The 22,353-nt window shown below is 30.6% G+C and overlaps 1 protein-coding gene across 8 annotated transcripts in view; it reads right to left on the reverse strand.

The window, feature by feature from the left end:
• The window catches only part of LOC118186506 (DNA repair and recombination protein RAD54B-like), a 176,394-nt gene that overhangs the window by 48,793 nt on the left and 105,248 nt on the right, over window positions 1-22,353 (reverse strand). For all 8 annotated transcript variants that reach the window (XR_015041298.1, XM_085817212.1, XM_085817210.1 and 5 more), the window contains 2 exons: window positions 18,270-18,478; window positions 3,150-3,308 (listed from right to left, as the gene is read on the reverse strand). Coding sequence is in view for 7 of the 8 variants with exons in the window: in XM_085817212.1 (XP_085673338.1) it covers window positions 3,150-3,308; window positions 18,270-18,478 (368 nt within the window). In the remaining variant the exon portion in view is untranslated. The remainder of the gene's footprint in view (window positions 1-3,149; window positions 3,309-18,269; window positions 18,479-22,353) is intronic.

Here is a 22,353-nt window from a genome sequence, read left to right on the forward strand (position 1 = left end):
CTGAAAAGTGAGCCCCTAATGTTATGGATAGAGACTGTATTAAGAATTTTCCGCATATAGTGAATAAAACACTTAGACAAAATACACCAGATTTTTTTTGTACTGCTATGTTTAGTTGCTTCAAAACCTATTTACAAACAATTTGTTGTAAGCAAAGTATTGAAAGAAGAGATATAATGAATTTAAGAGAGATAAATTACACACTGTTGCCACTTAAGATAACAGTTATTTCATTTGCTTCTTATTTCAACTCTTTGTGATGTTAACATGAAATTTATTTGACAGTAAATTGATAACAAAAATTCAAAGATAGCATTGTAAAAGCTCTTTGCAAATTCAATGGAAAAATTGCATGTAAGGAAACTATAAGCATAAACACTGCTTTAACAAAAATACTGTCTGAAGAAGAGGTGGCACCATCCATTATAAAACTAGTTAATTAACTAACAAAATTCGGTAGATCAACAGTTAAGACAATACCAAACACTCCCTTGATAGTACATTGAGTTACTTTAAAATTTTTTTTTACTTTTCTTACTTTTAATTTCCCACAGTTTCCTAACAAACTTTCTTTGCATTGATGGAAAAGGTTTGTACAGTTTTTCTCTTCATTTTTGATAATAAACAGAGCTTATTTTGTTGCAGTCATTTAGGTAAATCCACGCTTCATCAAGGGCCATAGTGTATTTCCATTTATCTCAATGTGTTGTATTATCCCCAGCTAAGTAGTTTTATACAGGGTCCTACAAATTTTTCTGCACTGAGCCATATGCCTTGGCAAAAGCTGCCGAACAATTGTTTTTTTTTTTTATTAAGCTATAAATTTTGATTTATTATTTTATTTATTGTTGCTACAGATTTATTTAAAAACTTTGCAAGTAATTTCTGCATCAGCAGATTTTTTCTTGTGACCACTGTTTTAACTTCAAAAATATTAGAAACAGTATGTACTTTTTGGGGGTATTCATTTGGAGACTTGTTTCCATGTAGAATTAATGACTGACTGTTTTTCCTTTTCTGATTAATAACATTGCTAATTTTATGCTTAACAATTTTGATACCATGCATTTTACAACGTTTTTGAATTATGGAATAGGATTATTTCTCTTCAGAAAGCACAAAAACAAGCCCTTCAATCCACTGATTATGTGACATTTTGAAAGAAGAATAAATGTAAAAGTCAGATGATATTTCTCATTTCAAATAATAAGCTGATGCCAAAAAACTTTTATTCCAAAACATTAGCTTTTTTTAAAATTCTTTATCGAAATCGTTCTAAAAATGTGTAAACATTGAAATTCGTTAAATTCGCAATATCTCCTCTTTTTCCTTTTATAATGGAGAAATGGGTTAGAAATTAATATTAAGCTTATTAAGATATTTCTCCCACCTTCCCCTCACCTTTGTGGTGTAATGGTCAGCACACTTGGCGCATACAGTCAAAAGTCGTTAATCCGGAATGATCTATAATCCGGACCTCAAAGCTACAAACTTTCTGTGCATGCGTCGCGTTGACGTAAGACCTTTACTGCTGCGAATTTGCGTGTGCGCATGCGCAAAATACGTTTACGAATGCGCGTTTAATGTATAACAGACGGGATAAGCTAAGCTAAAATTATCTATTTCAGTTAATGTTGCAGATTGCGTTGTTCCTTAATCTTCGAATTGGATCCGGCTTATTATTTTTTGCAGACTGTTAGAGCAATTTTATAAAAGTAAGCTTGAACTTTCGATTATGTCAAATAGAGTATCTTTCGGAGTCCATTAAACAAAAAGTGGAATTGCTGCAAAAAATGGATAAAGGCATATCCTTTGTTTTCTAAACTTTAACGTTTGTTTATCTAAACTTTAATGTTTGTTTATCTAAACTTTAATGTTTGTTTATCTAAACTTTAACGTTTGTTTATCTAAACTTTGTTTATCTTTAACGCCGCATCAGCGTGCAATGAATTGGAAGTTGATCTGTCAGCACTATCCTTATCTTAAGGGCAGATGTTTTTATTTTATTTGGCTTATAATTGCTTACTCAATGTAGTATTTCATCTCGATGTACTCCGTCTTTGATATGATTTAAATCAAATGCCTCGTCATTATATTTCGCTTCCGATAGCAAAGAAAGTGACAGAGGTTATTGAAAACGAAAAATTTCGATTGATAAATTAGTCGGTATTCTCGACACAGCAATTATAGGACCTGAACAGCGAAACTTTGTAACTGAACAAGAAATTATGTCTGTTTATAGAATTAAAGAGAATGTATTATCACATAAAAAACGAAGCAACTTAAACAACTTACATTGAAAGAAATGTTTAATAAAGTAAACAAATAAATATTAAGCTTTTTTTTTTTTGTAAATTTTGGTACCCTTTAGATCATAATTGTTCTTTATTTCGTAAATTACAGTTTCATATTTTCAATTTTATAATTTCTGCATGCCATTTTACCAGATTTAAACTGATGATCTATAATCCGGAAAAATCGATAATCCGGAATCGCCGAAGTCCTGACGAGTCCGGATTAACGACTTTTGACTGTATTCAAGGGGTCTGAGGTTCGAGTCCCGACGAGGGCATAGCTCATTTTTTGCATCTCTTATTTTTCATCAAAAATCCTAATGTCTCTACAAGCTTTAAATTTAATTCCAAGCCATTTTGATCATGTTAACTAAATTGTTGATCATAATAAGTGAAGTATTTTCACTTCTTGTGAGGAAAATTTATATTCAAACGGGGAGAACTTAAGAAATTCGATAACAACATCCAAATGATAACATTAACCGCAATCACATTACACCTTGTTTAGTGTAAATAAATGCCATAAGGTGATGCATAACATTTCAAGAGCAAGTTATGCCAGCATTTAAAAAACTATTTGCATCTGTCTTATAATTTATTCTTCGATCAGTCAATTCATCAAAAGTCTTGAATTTTTTCTACGAACTCATAGATTTTGCAACTTTTTCAAGTATCATTTCCAGAAAACCTTTTTGAGACTACGAAAGGATAATCTACACGTGGATAACTGACAGTTCAATTTATTTTAAAATTATTTTCTAGTCTCAAGAGCCAAAACTGAATACTGTATTCGAACATAAAGTTAAGGAATGAGCTAATGCAAGAAACATGCTTTAATCAAAAATGCATACAAACCTGAGTGAAACAAGAAACAATAACTATTTTTTCTTTTCTTTTCTTTTGTGAAAATAAGGCTGTTAACATTTTTTCAAGAACCCTCATTTTCCCAGAATCCTGTATTGATGGGTTATAACCAAAAGGAAATGCTGATTTCATATAATCGAGAACAGAAATCTAAAATAAAAAATGATGAAACAGGATGAAAAATCACCATCACAGTAAAATAAACTCATCAATATAATTAAATAAAAAATAAGCATTAGATTAGGTTATTCAATCATTGCAAAGCACACAAGAGCCATCTATCTACGAGAAGAAACGCTTTCATAAAGGAATTTCTAAGGGGAAACTCACTCATAATTCATGCTACATATGGAGAAAACCATGAAAACCAACCTGGAATCAAAACCCGATCAAGCTTCCAGTATTCAGTGGTCTTAACCACTCCACTACCGGTGGGAGAAAACAAATGTTAATATATGTGAGAAACTTACAACATCTCGAGGTTTACTAAAGTTTTAGCATAGATTCCATTCTTTCAGATTTCTTGATTTGATCTCACAGTACAAATTTTCATAAAATATAAATTGTAAAATAATAATTGTTTTTCAAAAAAAAAAAATTTTAATGATAATCCACTTGATGCAACAGATACATATAGCAGGACAGAACATCAAACCATTGAAATTGAAACTTTATGGTAGTAATACTAAATCACTTACACTGCGATTTTAGTATTCTGTTTGAAATATAAATTGCATTATATTTCAAATTTGAAAAAGTAGATTCTTAAAAAAATTTACATTGTTCTGAAATTTATGAATTTTACAAAGGATATAGCTTTACTTAAAAATGTCTGAAACATTTTCTGAAATTGGTGTATATCATTTTAATCACTCCTTTATCTGACAGTCTTTAATAAAATACCTGATATCAAAATGCTTCAATCTGTTAATATTTTCATGAGTTTTTTTTTTATATGAAATGAACCCTGGTTATCTATTATAATGCAAATGCTTATTATATTACATATTAGCTGCAGTTCTAGCTAAGGGAAAAAGTTCAGCTGAGACTATAATGCAGAATATATTCTGCTTCACAAAATGATATGACAAAACTCTGATCCTTGAAAACTACTACACTGGCTTAGTCAGGGGGATCATCAACGCAGGTGAAGAATATTAAGATTCTATATTTCCATGTGGAACTAAATTGAGAAGAAAAATGGTTTTTGCTGTAGATGAACCATTCAGTGAAATACCAAGGGATTTTAAATTGTTATATCTTTTTTATATACCTTCAAAACTTTTGAAGGAAAATTAGGAATATCAACTAAATTATGATTGCAATGACATTAATAAGGAAGAATTCCTCATTAAGAGAGAAGTGTCTCAAAGTTATATTTCCGTTACTGCTAAGGAAAACGAAGCAGGAAACCGGAACAGTGGGTACTTTTGAATTTTTGCAGTTTATTCTAAAATACAATCTTCAGAACGAAGTTCCAGATACAGTCAAAAGTCATTAATTCGGACACCCATAATCCGGAATGATCTATAATCCAGACCTCAAAGCTACAAATTTTCACGTTGCCGCATGCGCGTAAGACCTTTACGGCTGCAAATATGCATGTGCGCGTGCGCAAAATATGTTTACGAATGCGCGTTTAATGTATAACCGACGGTATAGACTAAGCTAAAATTATCTAATTCAGTTAATGTTGCAGATTGCGTTGTTCCTTAATCTTCGAATTGGATTCGGCTTATTATTTTTTGCAGACTGTTAGAGCAATTTTATAAAAGTAAGCTTGAACTTTCGATTATGTCAAATAGAATTTCTGATATATATTCACTAATATGTAAAGGATCTACAAAGCGAAAGTATGTTTCGAAGTCCATTAAACAAAAAGTGGAATTGCTGCAAAAAATGGATAAAGGCATATAATTTGTTTATCTAAACTTTAACGTTTGTTTATTAAACTTTGTTTATCTTTAACGCCGTGGCACGCAATGAATTGAAGTTGATCTGTCAGCACTATCCTTATCTTCAAGGCAGATGTTTTTATTTTATTTGGCTTATATTTCCTTACTACATGTAGTATTTCATCTCGATGTACTCCGTCTTTGATATGATTTAAATCAAATTCCTCGTCATTATAATTCGCTTCCAATAGCGAAGAAAGTGACAGAGGTTATTGGAAACGAAAAAATTTCGACTGACAAATTAGTCGGTATTCTCGACACAGCAATTATAGGACTTGAACAACAGAACTTTGTAACTGAACAAGAAATTATGTCTGTTTATAGAATTAAAGAGAATGTATTATCACATAAAAAACGAAGCAACTTAAACAACTTACATTGAAAGAAATGTTTAATAAAGTAAACAAATAAATATTAAGCTTTTTTTTTTTTTTTTTTTTTTTTTTTTAAATTTTTGATACCCTTTAGATCATAATTGTTCTTTATTTCATAAATTACGGTTTCATATTTTTAATTTTATAATTTCTGTATGCCATCTTACCAGATTTAAACTGATGATCTATAATCCGGAATCGCCGAAGTCCTGACGAGTCCAGATTAACGACTTTTGACTGTGTAGCAATACTACTTTGCCCATTGCTTCTGTTTTGTTAACCTTTGTTTGAAGACATTTTTAAATAGCAATTATTAAAGACGTATTTAAGAACTAGAAACGATTATTTTGCATTTATGAAATCTTTCTGTACTATTTACATAACAGCAACTCAAGGAAATCAAATAGACCTTTAATTATAATTGGCGATTTTGTGGGAAAAAAAAAAGCGAGATAATAATATGGAAACGTTGGATTGAAGATTTTCTTTAAAATAAACTTCGCATGATATTTCCCTATATATCATTTTGATTTTGTACACCAAGAGTGATGGTCAATTCAGAGACTGCTCTATGCGACGATTTCAGACACCACCATAGGCGACAATAGTTCTAGCTACTCCACTGGTTTATTCTATTCAAGGCTTCCTTTTTTTTTTTTTTTTAAATGCCTATAAATAAAGAGTGTATTTACATCCTTTTAAAGCGATTTTGGTGTCGTTTAATTAATGCTTAAAGTGCAAAGTGTACTTTTTTAAATATTTGATCTGATAACTTTTTTTCTGGACTATAAGTCTGCATCGTTGTACAAGGGCTTTTCTTAAAATTTCTAGCATTATTGATTTCTATTCCTTTTCTACAACTTTCCAGAGACCATCAATTTTGATGAATTTGTGCTTAGAAAGAGCTGTTTTCAAGAAATCAGAGACACAATAGTTCACAGGTAAAACGCCAAGAGATTTCCAAGAATATATTGAAAAGGTATATATGCAATACCTCTATCAGTCTTCATTTTGTTCCAAGGAATGAGTGATATTTTTCGAATTATGACTTGTTGCTTTATTTTGATTAAGTTTCACTCTTTGAAAGTTATTAAGATAAAGAAATGGCATTTCTTCTGTAAATTTCGGGCGTACAACTTTCTCTAGATAGTATGCCAAGTTGATTTTTAACGTTTTTTCCCACGCTATTTATTTTAAATTTCCCATTGTAAAAGAATCCTGCAACAATCATGAACCTCTTACTGAAACTTTCTTTTGAATTGCTGGAACCAGTTTTGCACACTTTTTTCTCTTCATTTTCGATAATAAACAGACCTTTTTTTGTTATAGTCATCTAGGTCAGGGATGGGCAAACTCCGGCCCAGGGATAGAATTTTAATTTGCCAGTCTGAGGCAAAATTAAAACAAGTATACATTTATATATTATATATCCATCTCCTTTTCTGCTTTGTTTAATTTTTTTGTCTTCCTTTTTTTCAAAGAACTGATAATATTTTACTTTCTCTATTTTTGTTGTACAAAACAGAAATCGACGGAAATTGCAAGCACAGACAACTTTCAATCGGTAAAGTGTTAAAAGCGGAAGTTCCTTGTTAGTTATGTATGTAGATTGGCGCCAACAAGCGTTATCTCTTTCTCAAGCAGACATATGGGAATCCAATACAGGTGAATTAGACCTCTTAGAAAAAACTTTATCTTAACTTAAAACTTAATAAAACTTACTCTGTTTGCTGGGCATCTAGCTAAGAACGACTTGTCTCAGTTCATGAGGTTAAATTCAATACCCTCAGTGTAAATGAAAAGAAGCTTCAGAAGTATGAAGATGGCTTCAAAAAACTGCATTTTGAGTTCGAACACAGATTTCAGTGCCATTCAAACAGAATTGGATATTTTTACCATGGCTTTCAATGTAAATTGTGAAACAGTGAGATCATATTTGCAGCTTAAATTAATTGATTTACAATCTAACAATCATCTCAAGCAGTTGTTTCTAAATATGCCAAAGTTTGAGTTTTACAAATCATTATCGAAAGTAAGTTTCCCAAATTTAATACAGTACAAAGTCCATCATTCAGACTTGTCAGGACTTTGGCGATTCCAGATTAGGGGTTTTCCAGATTATAGATCATCAATTTAAATCTGGTAAGATGGCATGCAGAAATTAAACAATTAAAATTATAAAATCGTAATTTATGAAATAAAGAGCAATTATGATCTAAACGATATCAAAATTTACAAAAAAAAAGCTTAATATTTATTTGTTTATTTTATTAAACATCTTCTTTCAATGTAAGTTGTTTAAGTTGCTTCGTTTTTTGTGCTAATACTTTCTCTTTAATTCTATAAACAGGCATAATTTCTTGTTCAGTTACAAAGATCCACTGTTCAAGTTCTGTAACTGCTGTGTCGAGAATACCGACTAATATGTCAATCAAAATTTTTTCATTTTCAATAACCTCTCTGTCACTTTCTTCACTATCGGAAGCGGTATTTTCTGGATCTAGAACCATAGTACAGATTTCGCCGTCCGTTAATTGACTGATTATTGGGGCATTGTTGTCACAATGAAAAACTTCTGTTATATCATCTTCATTTATTACCGCTTCTCCACATTTTTTTTACAAAATCCAATAACTGGAAAATTTCACCTTCAGTTTGCGATGTCCGAATCGCACAATCTGCAACATTAACTGAAATGCCTTAATCAGTAAAGATAATTATAGCCTAGCTTATACCGTCCGTTATACATTAAATTTGCATACGTAAAGCATACAAAAAAAGTTAGCGGCTTTGAAGTCCAGATTATAGATCATTCCAGATAATGCACTTCCGGATTACGGACTTTGTACTGTATCTCATGCCCAGAAAATCAGTGCTATGTTTGCTTCAACTTATATATGTGAACAAGTGTTTTCAACTATAAATCTTAGAAAGAATTATTTCAGAAGTAGACTGACAAATGAGCATTTAGCCTCGTTCCTTAGAATCAGTACATCTCACTTCGAACCTCAATATAAGGAACTTTTAAAAATGAAATCGCAATTTCATTCATCTCATTAACACAGTTAACTTGTAATATTTGCATATTGTTTTTAAAATTTTAGAACAACTTATCTTGGCCTGCCAAACTTTTTCTTTCGATTTTTGGCCCGCGACCGAAAAAGTTTGCCCATCCCTGCTCTAGACCATGACTGTTTTATCCACCGACACATTTGTTTGATTATAGGTTGTTTTAAAGCACCCTTCGGCTTGATTTCATGTTGGGGGTTCATCCATCATACATTTGTTACATTCCTCTCTCACACTATAAATGGCTTATTTATTGAGACATCCAGAGGTTGCAATAGTGAAGTAAGTCCTCCCAGAATAACAGCAAGCTCTGAATTTCTCTGTCTCAATTTCGCTTTCACAGAATTTTTCAAATGACTACTAAACTGATCTAGCACAAGAAGAGAACTCTTCTTCAATAAAGCACCTTTCCTTCTCTCCCACACTCTGTTAATCCATAATTTCGCACCAGCCTCATCCATCCAGTCCTTGTCATGTACGTGAACAACAATACCTGGTGGTATTTCAGAAGGTTTGGGCATTTTTTTTGTGCTTGAAAATGATCACTGGATTAAGTTTAATACCGTCAGCACAACATGAAAGGACAACAGTGTAGTACATTTTTTCATATCCCTTGTTTTTATAGTTACAGTTTTAGCACCTTTCATGGCAACTATTCTATTACTTGGCACATCAAATGTTAAAGGAGTTTCACCCATATTCACTATTTGGCTTGGTTCGACACTGGTTTTTCTTTCAATGTTGAATAATAAAGCGATGGAAAGATAATATTTTCTTTTCGTACTCTTGTGAATTTAAAGAGATATTTTGGTTCGCATGCTAAGTCCATGATGCTTCATAAACCAACTCCACCCTAAAAGTTCCACCATAGCGTTAGCTTACAAGAGTGTATTTGAAACATTTTTGTATTCATTCCAGTGCCATTTTGACGGTGTCCTTGAATCTATTTCAATACATCATCTTCTAGTTTTAGTCATTTTGCATTCAGCCCTCTGTTTGGACATTCAGCCTTCCTCATGTTTTTCAGTTCTTCACCACTAATCCACCAATGTGAATGATTTTTTCTGGTGGTGGAGGGCCATTATGTCGCTCAGCTGCTTTGTTTCATGTTCTTTTGCATATGCTATTACTTTCAATTTATACATTTATCAAATGAATACCTTTTGTTTTCTTCCATTGCAAAACTAGCTACTAACTATAAAAATATTGTATTGTAACTGATAGCACAAATCACTTCCAGTTTAAGTTCACTGGCACCATAGACTGCACTGATGCATTATACGCTAGACAATGCGATGTTTTGTTGTTCAGTGTGATGTTGGTTTGTGATGGCGGGGCAGGTTGCTTCCAAAATTGCCAGATAGAGATAGGTTTCCTGCAGCATTGAATATATGGCCATTTTTAAGACTGGCGGGAATTTTAAATCAAACACTGGACATTTTTATATTCATTTTGAGTATAAGATGCACCTGAATTTTGGAGGGAACTTTTTGAAAAAAAAAATTGTGTCTTGTCCATGAAATATGGTAGTTATTATCATATTGTTTGAAACAGGTTCTAATTTACTAAACGACAAGCAAAAGATTCTTTTTCACTGATATGCATATCAGTGTCATCACTAGGAACACAATGACAGTTCTGAACTTCAGACTGCAGTAAATAAATTGAATCTGCAGATTTCTGCTTGTTCACACTATGCAATTTAATCCACATTTCACATGAATTTTCACAAAATATTATAATTGTCAAAAGTTTCTTTTCTAATATAAAAGTAAAGATTTCTTCATAGTTTTCAGTAGCAACTTCTAGTTTAATAAAAGTGTTATTTATAAGTTATAACGCATTCCATTCATTGCTTGCGTACACATACTTGAAATTTTCATTTTGTCTAATTTAAAAAACTAACTAACCACTCTATTTTTATCACTTCCTTTTTTCCAAAATTGAGAAAATATCTTCCACAACTCTAAAATATCAAAAGAAACAAATCCAGCTATTAAGCCTCGTCAACAAACTCTAAAACTGCATTAACAACTTTTACACATGAATTTCAAATGTTAACTTCAGGGTGTATAGCCTGCAGATATACAGGAAAGAGGGGCCCAGAATTCTTTAAAATGATATTTTATGTTATGCATAAAACAACATTCAGAACACAACAAACAATTTACATGCCACTGGATAAGACATCAAAATATGAAAGTTGTATGGTAACAATTCTCAGTAGTAATCTGGTTTCAGATTAACAGATTGAATTAATAATGACTCATATTTCAGGGACATTCATTTCTAGATTAAGATGTCCCAGATACACCAGGTCAAAAAAGGGGAAAGTTCAGTTCTACATCTCCTCTAGTTGGCTGATCGACAAAATTCATTTTTCATATCTTGAAAGTGTGACTTATAATATATTTCAGATTTACATATATTATTGTTCTAAAACATGTAACCTGACATAAAATCGGACTTTTTCTAAAATGATATGCAGATTTTTTCATATTTAGTTTCTATGACTCAAATTCCAAGCTTTGTAAGAATCGCAGCAGCAGTTTATTTAAATTAGCACTCATAATTTAACTATGGAGTGCTAATTAAATTTGTATATATTTATTAATATCTCTTTTTTAATCATACTTACTTCATTTCTTCTTTCATAACTCAAAATTTAGGCTCAATGTAATAAAAATTCACATTTTCTGATATATTCAAATATTTACATTTTAAAATAATTTTTATAAATTTCTCAAGGAAAATTTTGAATTACAGTACAAAGTCTTTAATCCAGACTCGTCAGGACTTCGGCGATTCCGGATTAGGGATTTTTCCGGATTATAGATCATCAGTTTAAATCTGGTAAGATGGCATGCAGAAATTACAAAATTAAAAATATGAAACCTTAATTTATGAAATAAAGAGCAATTATGATCTAAAAGTTATCAAAATTTACAAAAACGCTTAATATTAATTTGTTTACTTTATTAAACATTTCTTTCAATGGACATTCAGCCTGAAACTGAAAAAGTTGTTTAAGTTGCTTCGTTTTATGTGCTAATATTTTCTCTTTAATTCTATAAACAGACATAATTTCTTGTTCAGTTACAAAGTCCCGCTGTTCAAGTCCTGTAATTGCTGTGCCGAGAATACCGACTAACTTGTCAATCGAAATTTTTTCGTTTTCACTAACCTCTCTGTCACTTTCTTCATGCCTTTATCCATTTTTTGCAGCAATTTCACTTTTTGTTTGATGGACATCAAAACATGCTTTCGCTTTGTAGATCCTTTGGCAGCTCCAGAATCGGAAACTCTTTTTGACATAATCGAAAGTTCAAGCTTACTTTTTATAAAATTGCTCTAACAGTTTGCAAAAAATAATAAGCCAAATCCAATTAGAAGATTAAGGAACAACGCAATCTGCAACATTAACTGAAATAGATAATTAGATAATTTTAGCCTAGCTTATACCATCCATTATGCATTAAAAGTGCACGCATAAATGTATTATGCACAGAAAGTTTGTAGCTTTGATGTCCGGATTATAGATCATTCCAGATTATGGACGTCCGGATTAAAGACTTTGTACTGTATAACATACACAAATTTAATATCATCTTAAAGAAGATGTATTTCTAAGCATATCTGCAAAAAATTCAAAAATTCTGAATATATACATGAATTCATACATTGGCAGGTTTTGAAATTTTACATCCCAGTGATAAGCAATCATTAATGTTAAATTGGATTAAAGCACTTTGTTATAATCTTCAGTGAATTACCAGTTATTTATAACCTTAAATTTCGAAATAATTTTTTGATGAGAATTATTCGTATGGAATTTATTCTCATTTTTACTAATGATCCATAATAAATATTTATTAATAATATATGTAAAGGGATTTTTTTTTCAATTACAAAGAATATTAATTAAATTTTTAATACATTTTTTCTTTTTTACTTTTGTAAAAAAAATTTTTACTTTCACCATGTTATCATCTGCTATTTTTACATTAGCTTCATTTTAATCAAATTTTCTGAAATTGAAAGAGGTGGTTTCATAACAAAACTGTAAAGAGTAATTGATTAACTAAAATGATTCAACACTTTAAAATACAAAATAAGCTGTACCAAAAGTTGTTAAATAAAATTGATTAAACTTATTTTATTATGTAATTAATTTAAAAGCTTTACTGCATAATTTAAATAAAATTTTAACTACATAGTAGATGTATTAACATTTTATCTCACGTTAAAATTTAATATTACATACATATGAACATTGAACACATAATAGCAAATATGCCAAAACACGTACCTTTTTTAATATTGGTGTTGGTTCCTGAATTAACACTCCGGAATGAATACCAAAATATGAATATAAACTAAAGCACTACATGCAAGTAAAAGTCAAAAACCGGAATATATTTTTATAGCTAGTTCCAAACAAATACAGCATGGAGATTATTCAAAGGAATAAGATTTTTATTACATGTGTACAGGTACTTAGTAAATATATAAATTAATAATATTCAAATCTGCAATATTTCAGAAATCCAAGGCTTTGTTCATTATTAACAAAATTTACATTCCTTTGATTTTAACCTAAATTAAATTAAAATTTTCAAAACTTATAATTAAATCTTCTTTACCAAAATCTCATTGCATTGTCTTAGGTTAGGTTAAGTTATCCGAATATGGCAAAGCACACAAGAGCTATCTGTCTACGGGGAGATATACTTTTGTGATAGGACTTGGTAAGGGAAACTAGCTCATATTGCATTATACACAGGAAACTGAAAATGCAACCAGCCCATTTGCCTGGGTTTGAACCTGGGATGAACTATCAGTATTCAATGGCTTTTGTATAGTTTTGCAAGGAGCCAGGGTATTAGTCTCTACTTTACTATTCAGTTTGTAAATATTTAAAATATTATTATATTCTCATTTGCTAAAAGCAGAGTTTGCATTATTTTGTAAACTTTTAAGTGTATTGCTTTGTAAACTGTAGTGCAAATGAATGTTCAGTTATATTCGTTATTATTGTATTCCTTTAGTGTTGTTGAAATCCAGGTTAAAGATAAGATTATTAACTTATCTTTAGCCTTATCTTTATCATCTTATTTTCCTACCTTCAGGGAAGATTAAACAGGAGTTAGATCTTTAGATAAGTGACATTAAATTTATCTTACAATGTGATGTGTCAAAATATTCTACAATTTTAAATGCTTAGCTGAGCAATTTAATCTTAAATAGCTGAGAATTAAGCAGGTGATTATTAATGTTACGTTATTCATTTTACAACTGTTATTCCAAATGTGTTGCATTACAAGACAATTTATCTTTCCATCAGTCAATAACCACTACCTGAAGCTACTTTTGTCTGAAAAAACGTTTGTGTCAAAAAAAGTCATTTCGCATGTCTCCAGATCTGTCTTCTTGAGATTATTTTCACTTCCCTAAAACTAAAGCTGATTCTCAAAGCAAAGCTTTTTATTTTTTTACTTGGAAGAGAATAAAAGTAATGAATATCTACTCTTAGAACTGAGCTAAAAATAAACATCTACAAGCCTTCTTTTCAAATATCTGTCACATTTGCATTAAAATAGAAAGTTGCATAAATGTATACATTCTACAATATTTCTATTTTTTTAAATACACTCTGATTACTTAATTGTCATACTGTGAATATACACTAAAACTTTGGCTATCTGAACTTCAATAACTAAAAATTTTGGATGGAATGGTTTTCAGAACTAGGAATTTGACTGTTAGTCATTGAAACTGACACTAATTAAAAGCTGAAGTTTCAGTATTTGTTTCTAAGGGGTATGTCCCTATAGTTTTAGCTTTTTGAAACATGACTATGTTTGGACTGATTCTTCAGTTCTTACAACACAATGAAAATTATATGCACGATATACCTATTTCATAGCATATAGTTTCAAATTAACATTTAACAAAATAAACTGAGCTTTAAAAGTTTGACAGTTTTAGACATGTCTCTTTAACAAAAATATATGAAATATAAATTTTTATATTAATCCTCTTAATCGTTCTCCAATGAATGCCTGCCCATTGTGGCCATTGGGCCAATGAAGAAGCAGACTTCCTTACAAAAAGAGAAGCTAGCTTACTACAACATCCTAATACAGCCATTTCTTATTGGAGGATTAAACTGTTTTTAAAAAAATTATTTACATCTAATATCTTACGAGGTCTTTATACTCATAAAGCCTTAAAAAGTTGGAGAATATTAAGTCCTTCTCCTTCCCGATAGTCCAAGACACAGTGCATTTGCAGCTTCCATCTGTCTACAGGAGATTATTGCCTTGCTGCATACCTGCACCACATAGGTGATACTATTTGCCCAGTTTGTGGTTTTGGAGGAAAAAATTGACAGGGAACATCTGCCCAAACGTGGGGCTCTTTGTGTTCTTACAGAAGAGTCGAGATACTGGGAGGCAAGAACGCTCTTTAGGCAATGACTTCGGTCTTTTGTTCTCAGTTCTATTGTTTGTAACCTCTAAGATTTTATTTGTAACTTTTTGCCTAGCCACTGGAAATAATAATAATAATAATCTTTTTATGAAGAAATTTTCCAATAGCTACTTTTTCCTTATACCGTTACAGATAATTTCAAAAATATGCTCTTTAATATGTCATTTACTGGTCTTCAAAACTGTCCAAATTACACTGAGAAAAATGAAATCCGAACACCCCAAAGAAATCAGTTTAAAGGAAAGAAATGTATGCGAAACATGGTCTAGGTCAGCGGTCACCAACCAGTGGTCCGTGAAACGTTTTAATGGTCTACAGAAAAATTGGGACATTATTTATATTTTTATGAAGATTCAGTTTAAATAATGATAAGTAACAAAACCTATTATGGAATATGGATTATACTTTTTTTTTTAAATTTTAGTTACTACTTTAAGCGAATTTTTTATTTAGCGAATTTTTAGCTACTTTTGCAGATATATCTAGGGACATTTGAAATTGAGAGTTGGCATCCATGGATAGGCTGCTGTTATCAATAATAACGCGAACTGCAATTCTCTTTCCTTTTGAATTACAAACATTTGTTATTGTAGTCCTTAATAACACAGTTTTTTTCCATGTCAATAGGCAACTTAATGAATTTTTATGAGAACCATCTGCATTCTTGTTTATAATTGCATCACTGGAAGTTTCCATTTTGTCTTACTGTTCATTGATGGCGCTATTGCTGAGTAAGTGATGATTAGTGATATGGGAATGTGAAGCTTTCTGTACAAGAAGGTAAGATTTTTGTACTTTTCAAGTAATTTTTCAATGCCAACGAAATATGTGCATCAGTGAGATGTTAATAGTATTTTAATTGTTACAATATACACATTTCTTCCTAAAATTACACATATTTCTCATTTATACATCTTTTGAGAATGGAAGAGGCTTTAACTCCATTGAAAGAAGTATTAGCTGTCTTTAACTGTATTTCTTTAATTAATGCATGCAGTTTTCAAATGCAACATAGCATATAGTATAAAGGTCACAAATTACTCTTTAGAAAGGAAATGTGGTTCAAATAAATAAAAACCAATTCTGAAAACATACATATTAAAAATATATTTAAAAAATGCACACTTTGAATGAATAAGCAGAATTCTTTTTACATAATTTTTGAAGAAATATAATTCAGCCATGCAACACAAACAATTAAAATAAAGTTCTAAAAAGTACAAAAAAAAAATCTAAAAATACGAACTGTGATTAAAAAATATAATGCAAAATAAAAGTACTTCCAAGGAAGGTGAAACGAGACAGTTTTTCCATATAAGAAGAATGAAAGGGTAAGTGAAATAGGTTGCCATAAACTGACAAGTTTGTCAAACGAATTATTCTTAGCACAAAGAAAAAAAAAAAAAAAAAAAAGTTCCAAGCTTAATTCTTGAATTTCACTTTAAGTTTTTTCTTTAAACATTTACAAAATTTGGTATTTACGCACAATTTTAGTCACAGAATCAAAATATGGGGGGAAAAAAATCAGCATATCATTTCAGAAAAAGTCCATTTTTATGTCAAAATAAGTATATTAGAAAAATGCTATATAAAAATTTAATTTACATCCTAAGTCACATTTCCAAGAGGTGAAAAACACAAGTTGAATTTCAACAATCCGTAAAGTAGAACAGGAGATATAAAATTTTCCCCTCTTTTTTTTAGCTTGGTGTACAACAGCCGCCATTTAGGTTTATTTACTGATTATCTGCATACTCATGAAAAATCGCAAACTCACTGCTAACTTTGTGAACTTGTAAGGATCTTAAGTTTTACTAACGTTTATTTTATTTTAAATCTTTACTATCACTTCTTATTTTCTACTTCCGGCCAGAATTATAAGCGTGAAGGAGTTTATGCAAAGTTGTCTGGCGAATGCCAAGTATTTAAGTGTGGCCTTTTTGCCAAGCAGAAGAGAGGAAGCCGTGAGTTCGAAGCAGGCCGCTTACCTTAGAAGTTACGCAGTTGCTACTTTGCCTTCCAGGCCAGAGGTTTTAATCCTCTTGATAAATTAAACGTATTGTAGTGTTCACAGTCTCTGTGCTACATACGCTTCCTGTTATTATAAGGCCAATCTTATTCTAAAGTTAAATTAGAGTTTAGTTTTATTTTGATATCTTTTAAGTTAGACCCCGAGTGGAGGGTCATTGTATTCCGAAGTACGGAAGTCATTGTATATAAAGAAAAAAATAAAGGGTTTTGTATACCCTTCGTCTGTATCCTGTCTACTTACTACAATTAGTGAACATAGCTTTAGTAAGCTCTCTGTTCTAGTCAGGTCATTGTATGTTTCCGAAGAAGGTTAGAAGAAACATTGAACCTGATAAACTGACAAAAAACATTTATTTGGTTCATAGGTATTGTTCTGTTCATAAATAATAACAAAAAGAAGCATTTTATAAAAAAAAATTACAAGAAAAAAGTGCACTTGGAGGGGGGGTGCTTGAGCAATGAATGATGGCTAAATGCAAATTTGTGCCTACTTAATTAGGTATGTGGTATGAATATGAACAGGTAGGCTATTGTTCCATGTAATACTCACAAAATACAACAAAAACACGGCAATTCTACTAAGGATAATAAGAAAGTACCATAATATTTCTGTTTACGTTAAAAAAAGTATTACACTTCTGCTTTCTACTCAAAAGTTTAGACTATAATATATATATATGAAACTATACATAAAGAAAATACTATTTACTCATTACATGATTTTTGTTTCCTTTAACATAACATTAATTCATGTTTATTCAAAATTATGCAAACTACTACTCCATGTTCCTTTTTCGAATTCATTCATAATTATATACCCAATCAAAGAATCAAAGTATTTGTGCATCAGAAATTATTATCTCAATTTCAAAAATAAAGGGAAATTACTATATGCAATTTACAAATTATACTTTGCTCATAAATTAAAAAATACCTATGCAGACAAAAATCGTTTTGGATGCTATTTTTTGCTTAATTAGTAGACAGAAACACAGATAAAAAGTAATCACTATCAAATGAGCACATAATTTAAATCAGTGAATGGTAATATTGTTCTCTATTAAACAAACGAAACTATGCAACTCTTTATCACATAAAAATTATATTATTTGGTATACATACTGAGATAGATATATTACATTACATAAAGTAAATTGTATATCTAGAGTTTTTGAAGGATACCTACTTACATTGCTGATATCACTATGCATATTGTCTGCTTGATACACTAATAATGGATGGTTGCATAATTTCCTGAGAATAGAAATATATACTAAATGCATAGAGGGGTCTACTTGTATATTTTCAGATAAGATGGCTTCAATATCTCTAGACTGTAGAAAATGTTTATACAAATTTTTCTGTAAATTTGTTGGACGGCAAAATACAACAGTCTCAGCTAAAAAACACAAGTACTATAAATTAATTCAGTTGTAAAATACTCCTATGCAAAATACATTAAGCAATTAAATAATAATATGATGTATCTATTTATTTATTTTATTTTCAGAATAACATTATAAATGTTGAGGTAATTTGAGTAAACCCAATTTTAACAGTTAAGAATTCAGCTAGTACTGAAATAGCTCTGGCTAAGATTAAGAATTAGTTCTCCCTCCGTTTTTAATATGGCTGTATAATTAATAACATATTATTCATTATCTTTCAAATAAGGAAATAACTCTTGTTTAATTTTTTTTTTATTTTTAATAAAATATCTCTGAAACCGGTTTAAAAAATATTAAACTGTACTAATTTAATAACAAAAATACATTGATATATTAAGTTATAATCTGAATTCCCAGTCTAAAAATTACATTATTTGACTTAGAGATGACAAAAATGAAGTAAAACAGTATAATTATTATAAAAATATATATACTATTTACTATTCTTTTAATTGTCTCAGAATTTTTAATTTTGCAAAAATATTTCTTCATCGATGAAATTTTTATTTAACCACATTTCATGACAAATTAATACATTAATTTTAAGTTATACTAGTTAGTAGTTTTATTACCCAAAACAGTTTTGTGTCGCTTACACAAATTCCATATTTGTGTACATTAAAATTATAAAATTAATCATAAATATCATTACAAACGTTTATTCCCAATTTAACATATATACAGAATATTAACAATGTCAATTTTATGTGTAAGAAAATTACTTTCAAAAGCTTATAAAGGATTTTCTTACTAAATTTTAAAAATTCAGAATATTTTTTATTTTTACAGCTTATTTTTCATTTATATTGCAAGATAAAATATTTTATTGAAATGTATTTTATTATTTTTAATACAAATCTTCCTTATGTTGTTGTTACTATTATATTAACATATACAATTTTTTGTACTTCTTTTATTTTAGTGGTCCCGAGGACTGAATCGCTAATAAACTGAGATATCTCACCAGCTCGTGAAGCACGAATATAAAAATAAATGGCATAATATACAATATTCATATGATTTTTCCTAAGAATAATTTTAAGAATCCTTATTACAAGGCCATAATTTGGAAACTGCTTTCAACATTTCATTAAAGACATAATTTTTTTCCTCCACATAAATTCCCAAAGATGTGATAGGAGGTGATGCCAAGCAGTGCCCTATTATTTTTTATTATGCCATTTGACTAAACCCCACATTTTTTCGACATTTTGTGAGTGAACTCCCATTGTTGGGTCTACAAAATTATACTTGATAATTTACACTAAAATAACTATAGCCAACATTTTCAAGTTGCTCCATTTCATATCCCTTTCAGCGGTCTGATAGATCATTCATCCATCTTGTACGTCAAGGATGTCAAACTCGTGGCCCGCGGGCCGCATGCGGCCCACAACAAATATTTTTGCGGCCCGGCCAATATATCGGCAAATAATAATATATAATAATAAAATAACATATCAACGAAGAAAAAAATGAAATGTTTACTGCTAAGTAATTAACGATAATTTATTCAGTTTTGTTAGATTACTCACAGCCAGCTGACACACACACTACTTATACAAATGCGTGTGAGTAGCTTGCGTTCAGCTACCTTCGGCTTTTGGGGGACACGTGCACTCAGAACTTGAACGCATCCCCCGATAGCCGAATGTGGCCGAACTCATGGTCTCAGTTTCCCAATCATAGTTTTGTACGATATATTGGTGCATGCATGTGCATGCACTTTGCTTTATTATTAATTATTACTTAATTCATATTGTTACGGATTTCATAGTTATTTATTTATTTAGTTTTTTTTATTTAGAATTGTAATTAGATTTGCTTCATGTTGCCTTAGCAACGCAGACGATTTTTGAAAAGACAGCTGCGTTAGAAGGTTAAAAATAGAACAGCGCGTGCATTTAATACCTAATAAATAAATATCTCGTAATTGCTGTTGCCATCCACAAAAATCCAGATATTTATAGATGTTTCCAGTATATTCGAGAAATTAAATATAATGCTTATAAGAGCCGAGAACAAACAACTGTAGTTCTCTCTAGATTGATTTGTAGCGATTTCGCTGTGAGATAGAATTAGTTTCTCTGTTTTGAATTGATTTTTGCTAAACGTTTGACATTTTGTGATATTGTTAGAATGTTTTTGAAGAAATATTTCAGCATTTTGATTTATCTCTTGTGGAAAGAATAAATTTTTGTTAACTTTTTAACGTTAACCGTGTTTATTCCAGCCCTTTGTATTCAGTATGTCTATATCAAAACCAAGTGGTAGTAAAATTAAACGAAAAATCGCTGACGAACATAGAATATTAGAAGTAAAATGGGAATTAGAATATTTTTGCTGTGAAATAAAAGATAAAATAATCTGCTTGATATGTAATACTACTATTAATGTACCAAAGTTATATAATATTAAACGTCATTACGAACAACACAAATCGAAATATAACAATTACGAAGGATTAATGAGAGAAGAAAAGTTGAAAGAGCTCAAGTTAGGAGTGAAAAAGCAACAGTCCATGTTTAGTAAAGTATTGCAAGAAAGTGAAGCTGCGGTACATGCAAGCTATGTCTTGTCTGAGTTGATAGCTAAACATTCGAAGCCTTTTACTGACGGTGATTTCATCAAGGAATGCCTAATGAAAGCTGGAGAAATTGTTTGTCCTGGAAATGTGAAGGTTTTTCAATCAATTTCATTGTCTCGAAATACAGTTGCGGAAAGTGTTACTGATTTAGCCGCGAATTTAAGTGATCAGATCAAAGTAAAATCATCTAGTTTTGAAAGTTTCTCCATTGCCTGTGACGAGAGCACGGACATTAGTGGCAAAGCTCAATTAGCAGTGTTTCTTCATTCTTGTGACAAGAATTTTAACATTTTTGAGGAATTACTGGAACTAATACCGATGCCTGGTACTACCACAGGAGAAGATATATTTACTTGTGTTTTTGGACTTCTGCAGAAATACAATCTACCTCTGGCAAAATTAAATTCTGTAGCTACAGATGGCACTCCATCAATGACCAGAAAAAACAAGGGCTTCGTAGCATTACTAAGAAAAAAACTTAGTGAAATTCACGGTTCAAACATTTGTAGCCTTGGCTACTAATGTTTAAAATTAATTTATGACTAGTAACAGCATGAATTATAAACAAATAGCTAAGTTATTGCATTTTATTTTCCAGCTATCGAAATGCGACGCTACGAGCAACATTTTGAAACCAAAACCTAGCAATCATGAATCAGAACTAGAACTAGTTGCCATTCAGCATAAAGAAATTTAAATATAAATATGAACTACTTATTGCCATTCAGCATAAAAGAAATATAAATATGAATATTAACAAAATATTAAAGTTAATTTTATAAAATAATTAAACACATGAACAAATATATGAAATAAAAAATAATTATTTCTCATGCAATAACTGGGCCACTACACTACTCCCCCACCAGTAACTAAGTTACGTTACGAAGATGGAGAAATAGGTAGTAACTAGTATTGCAGTGTTAACCACTATCAAAATAATTTAGTCAGTCCTTGAATCTAACAGGTAAACGTATAGTTCTGCCTGTGCGAGAATGTTTTTGATTCACATCCGAATTTGAGTCCGGTCTTTGCAAATTAGTGTAGTCAGGTTGTATCAACTGAGAATTTTCCTCAGCTAAAATATATGCTGGTTTCAAGCGATCCAGGGATACATTAACATGTTTTCCTTTAATGCTAATAGTAAAATATTTGTCCTTGCGATCAATAACAGGAAATGGTCCTTCATAAGGAGGTTCCAAAGGTTTTTTTTACCCGATCTATTCGCTGAAACACATG

The sequence above is a fragment of the Stegodyphus dumicola genome, chromosome 5, assembly GCF_044657685.1.
Source record: "Stegodyphus dumicola isolate Sdum_Otavi_A_Nest chromosome 5, ASM4465768v1".
NCBI classification, from domain to species: domain Eukaryota; kingdom Metazoa; phylum Arthropoda; class Arachnida; order Araneae; family Eresidae; genus Stegodyphus; species Stegodyphus dumicola.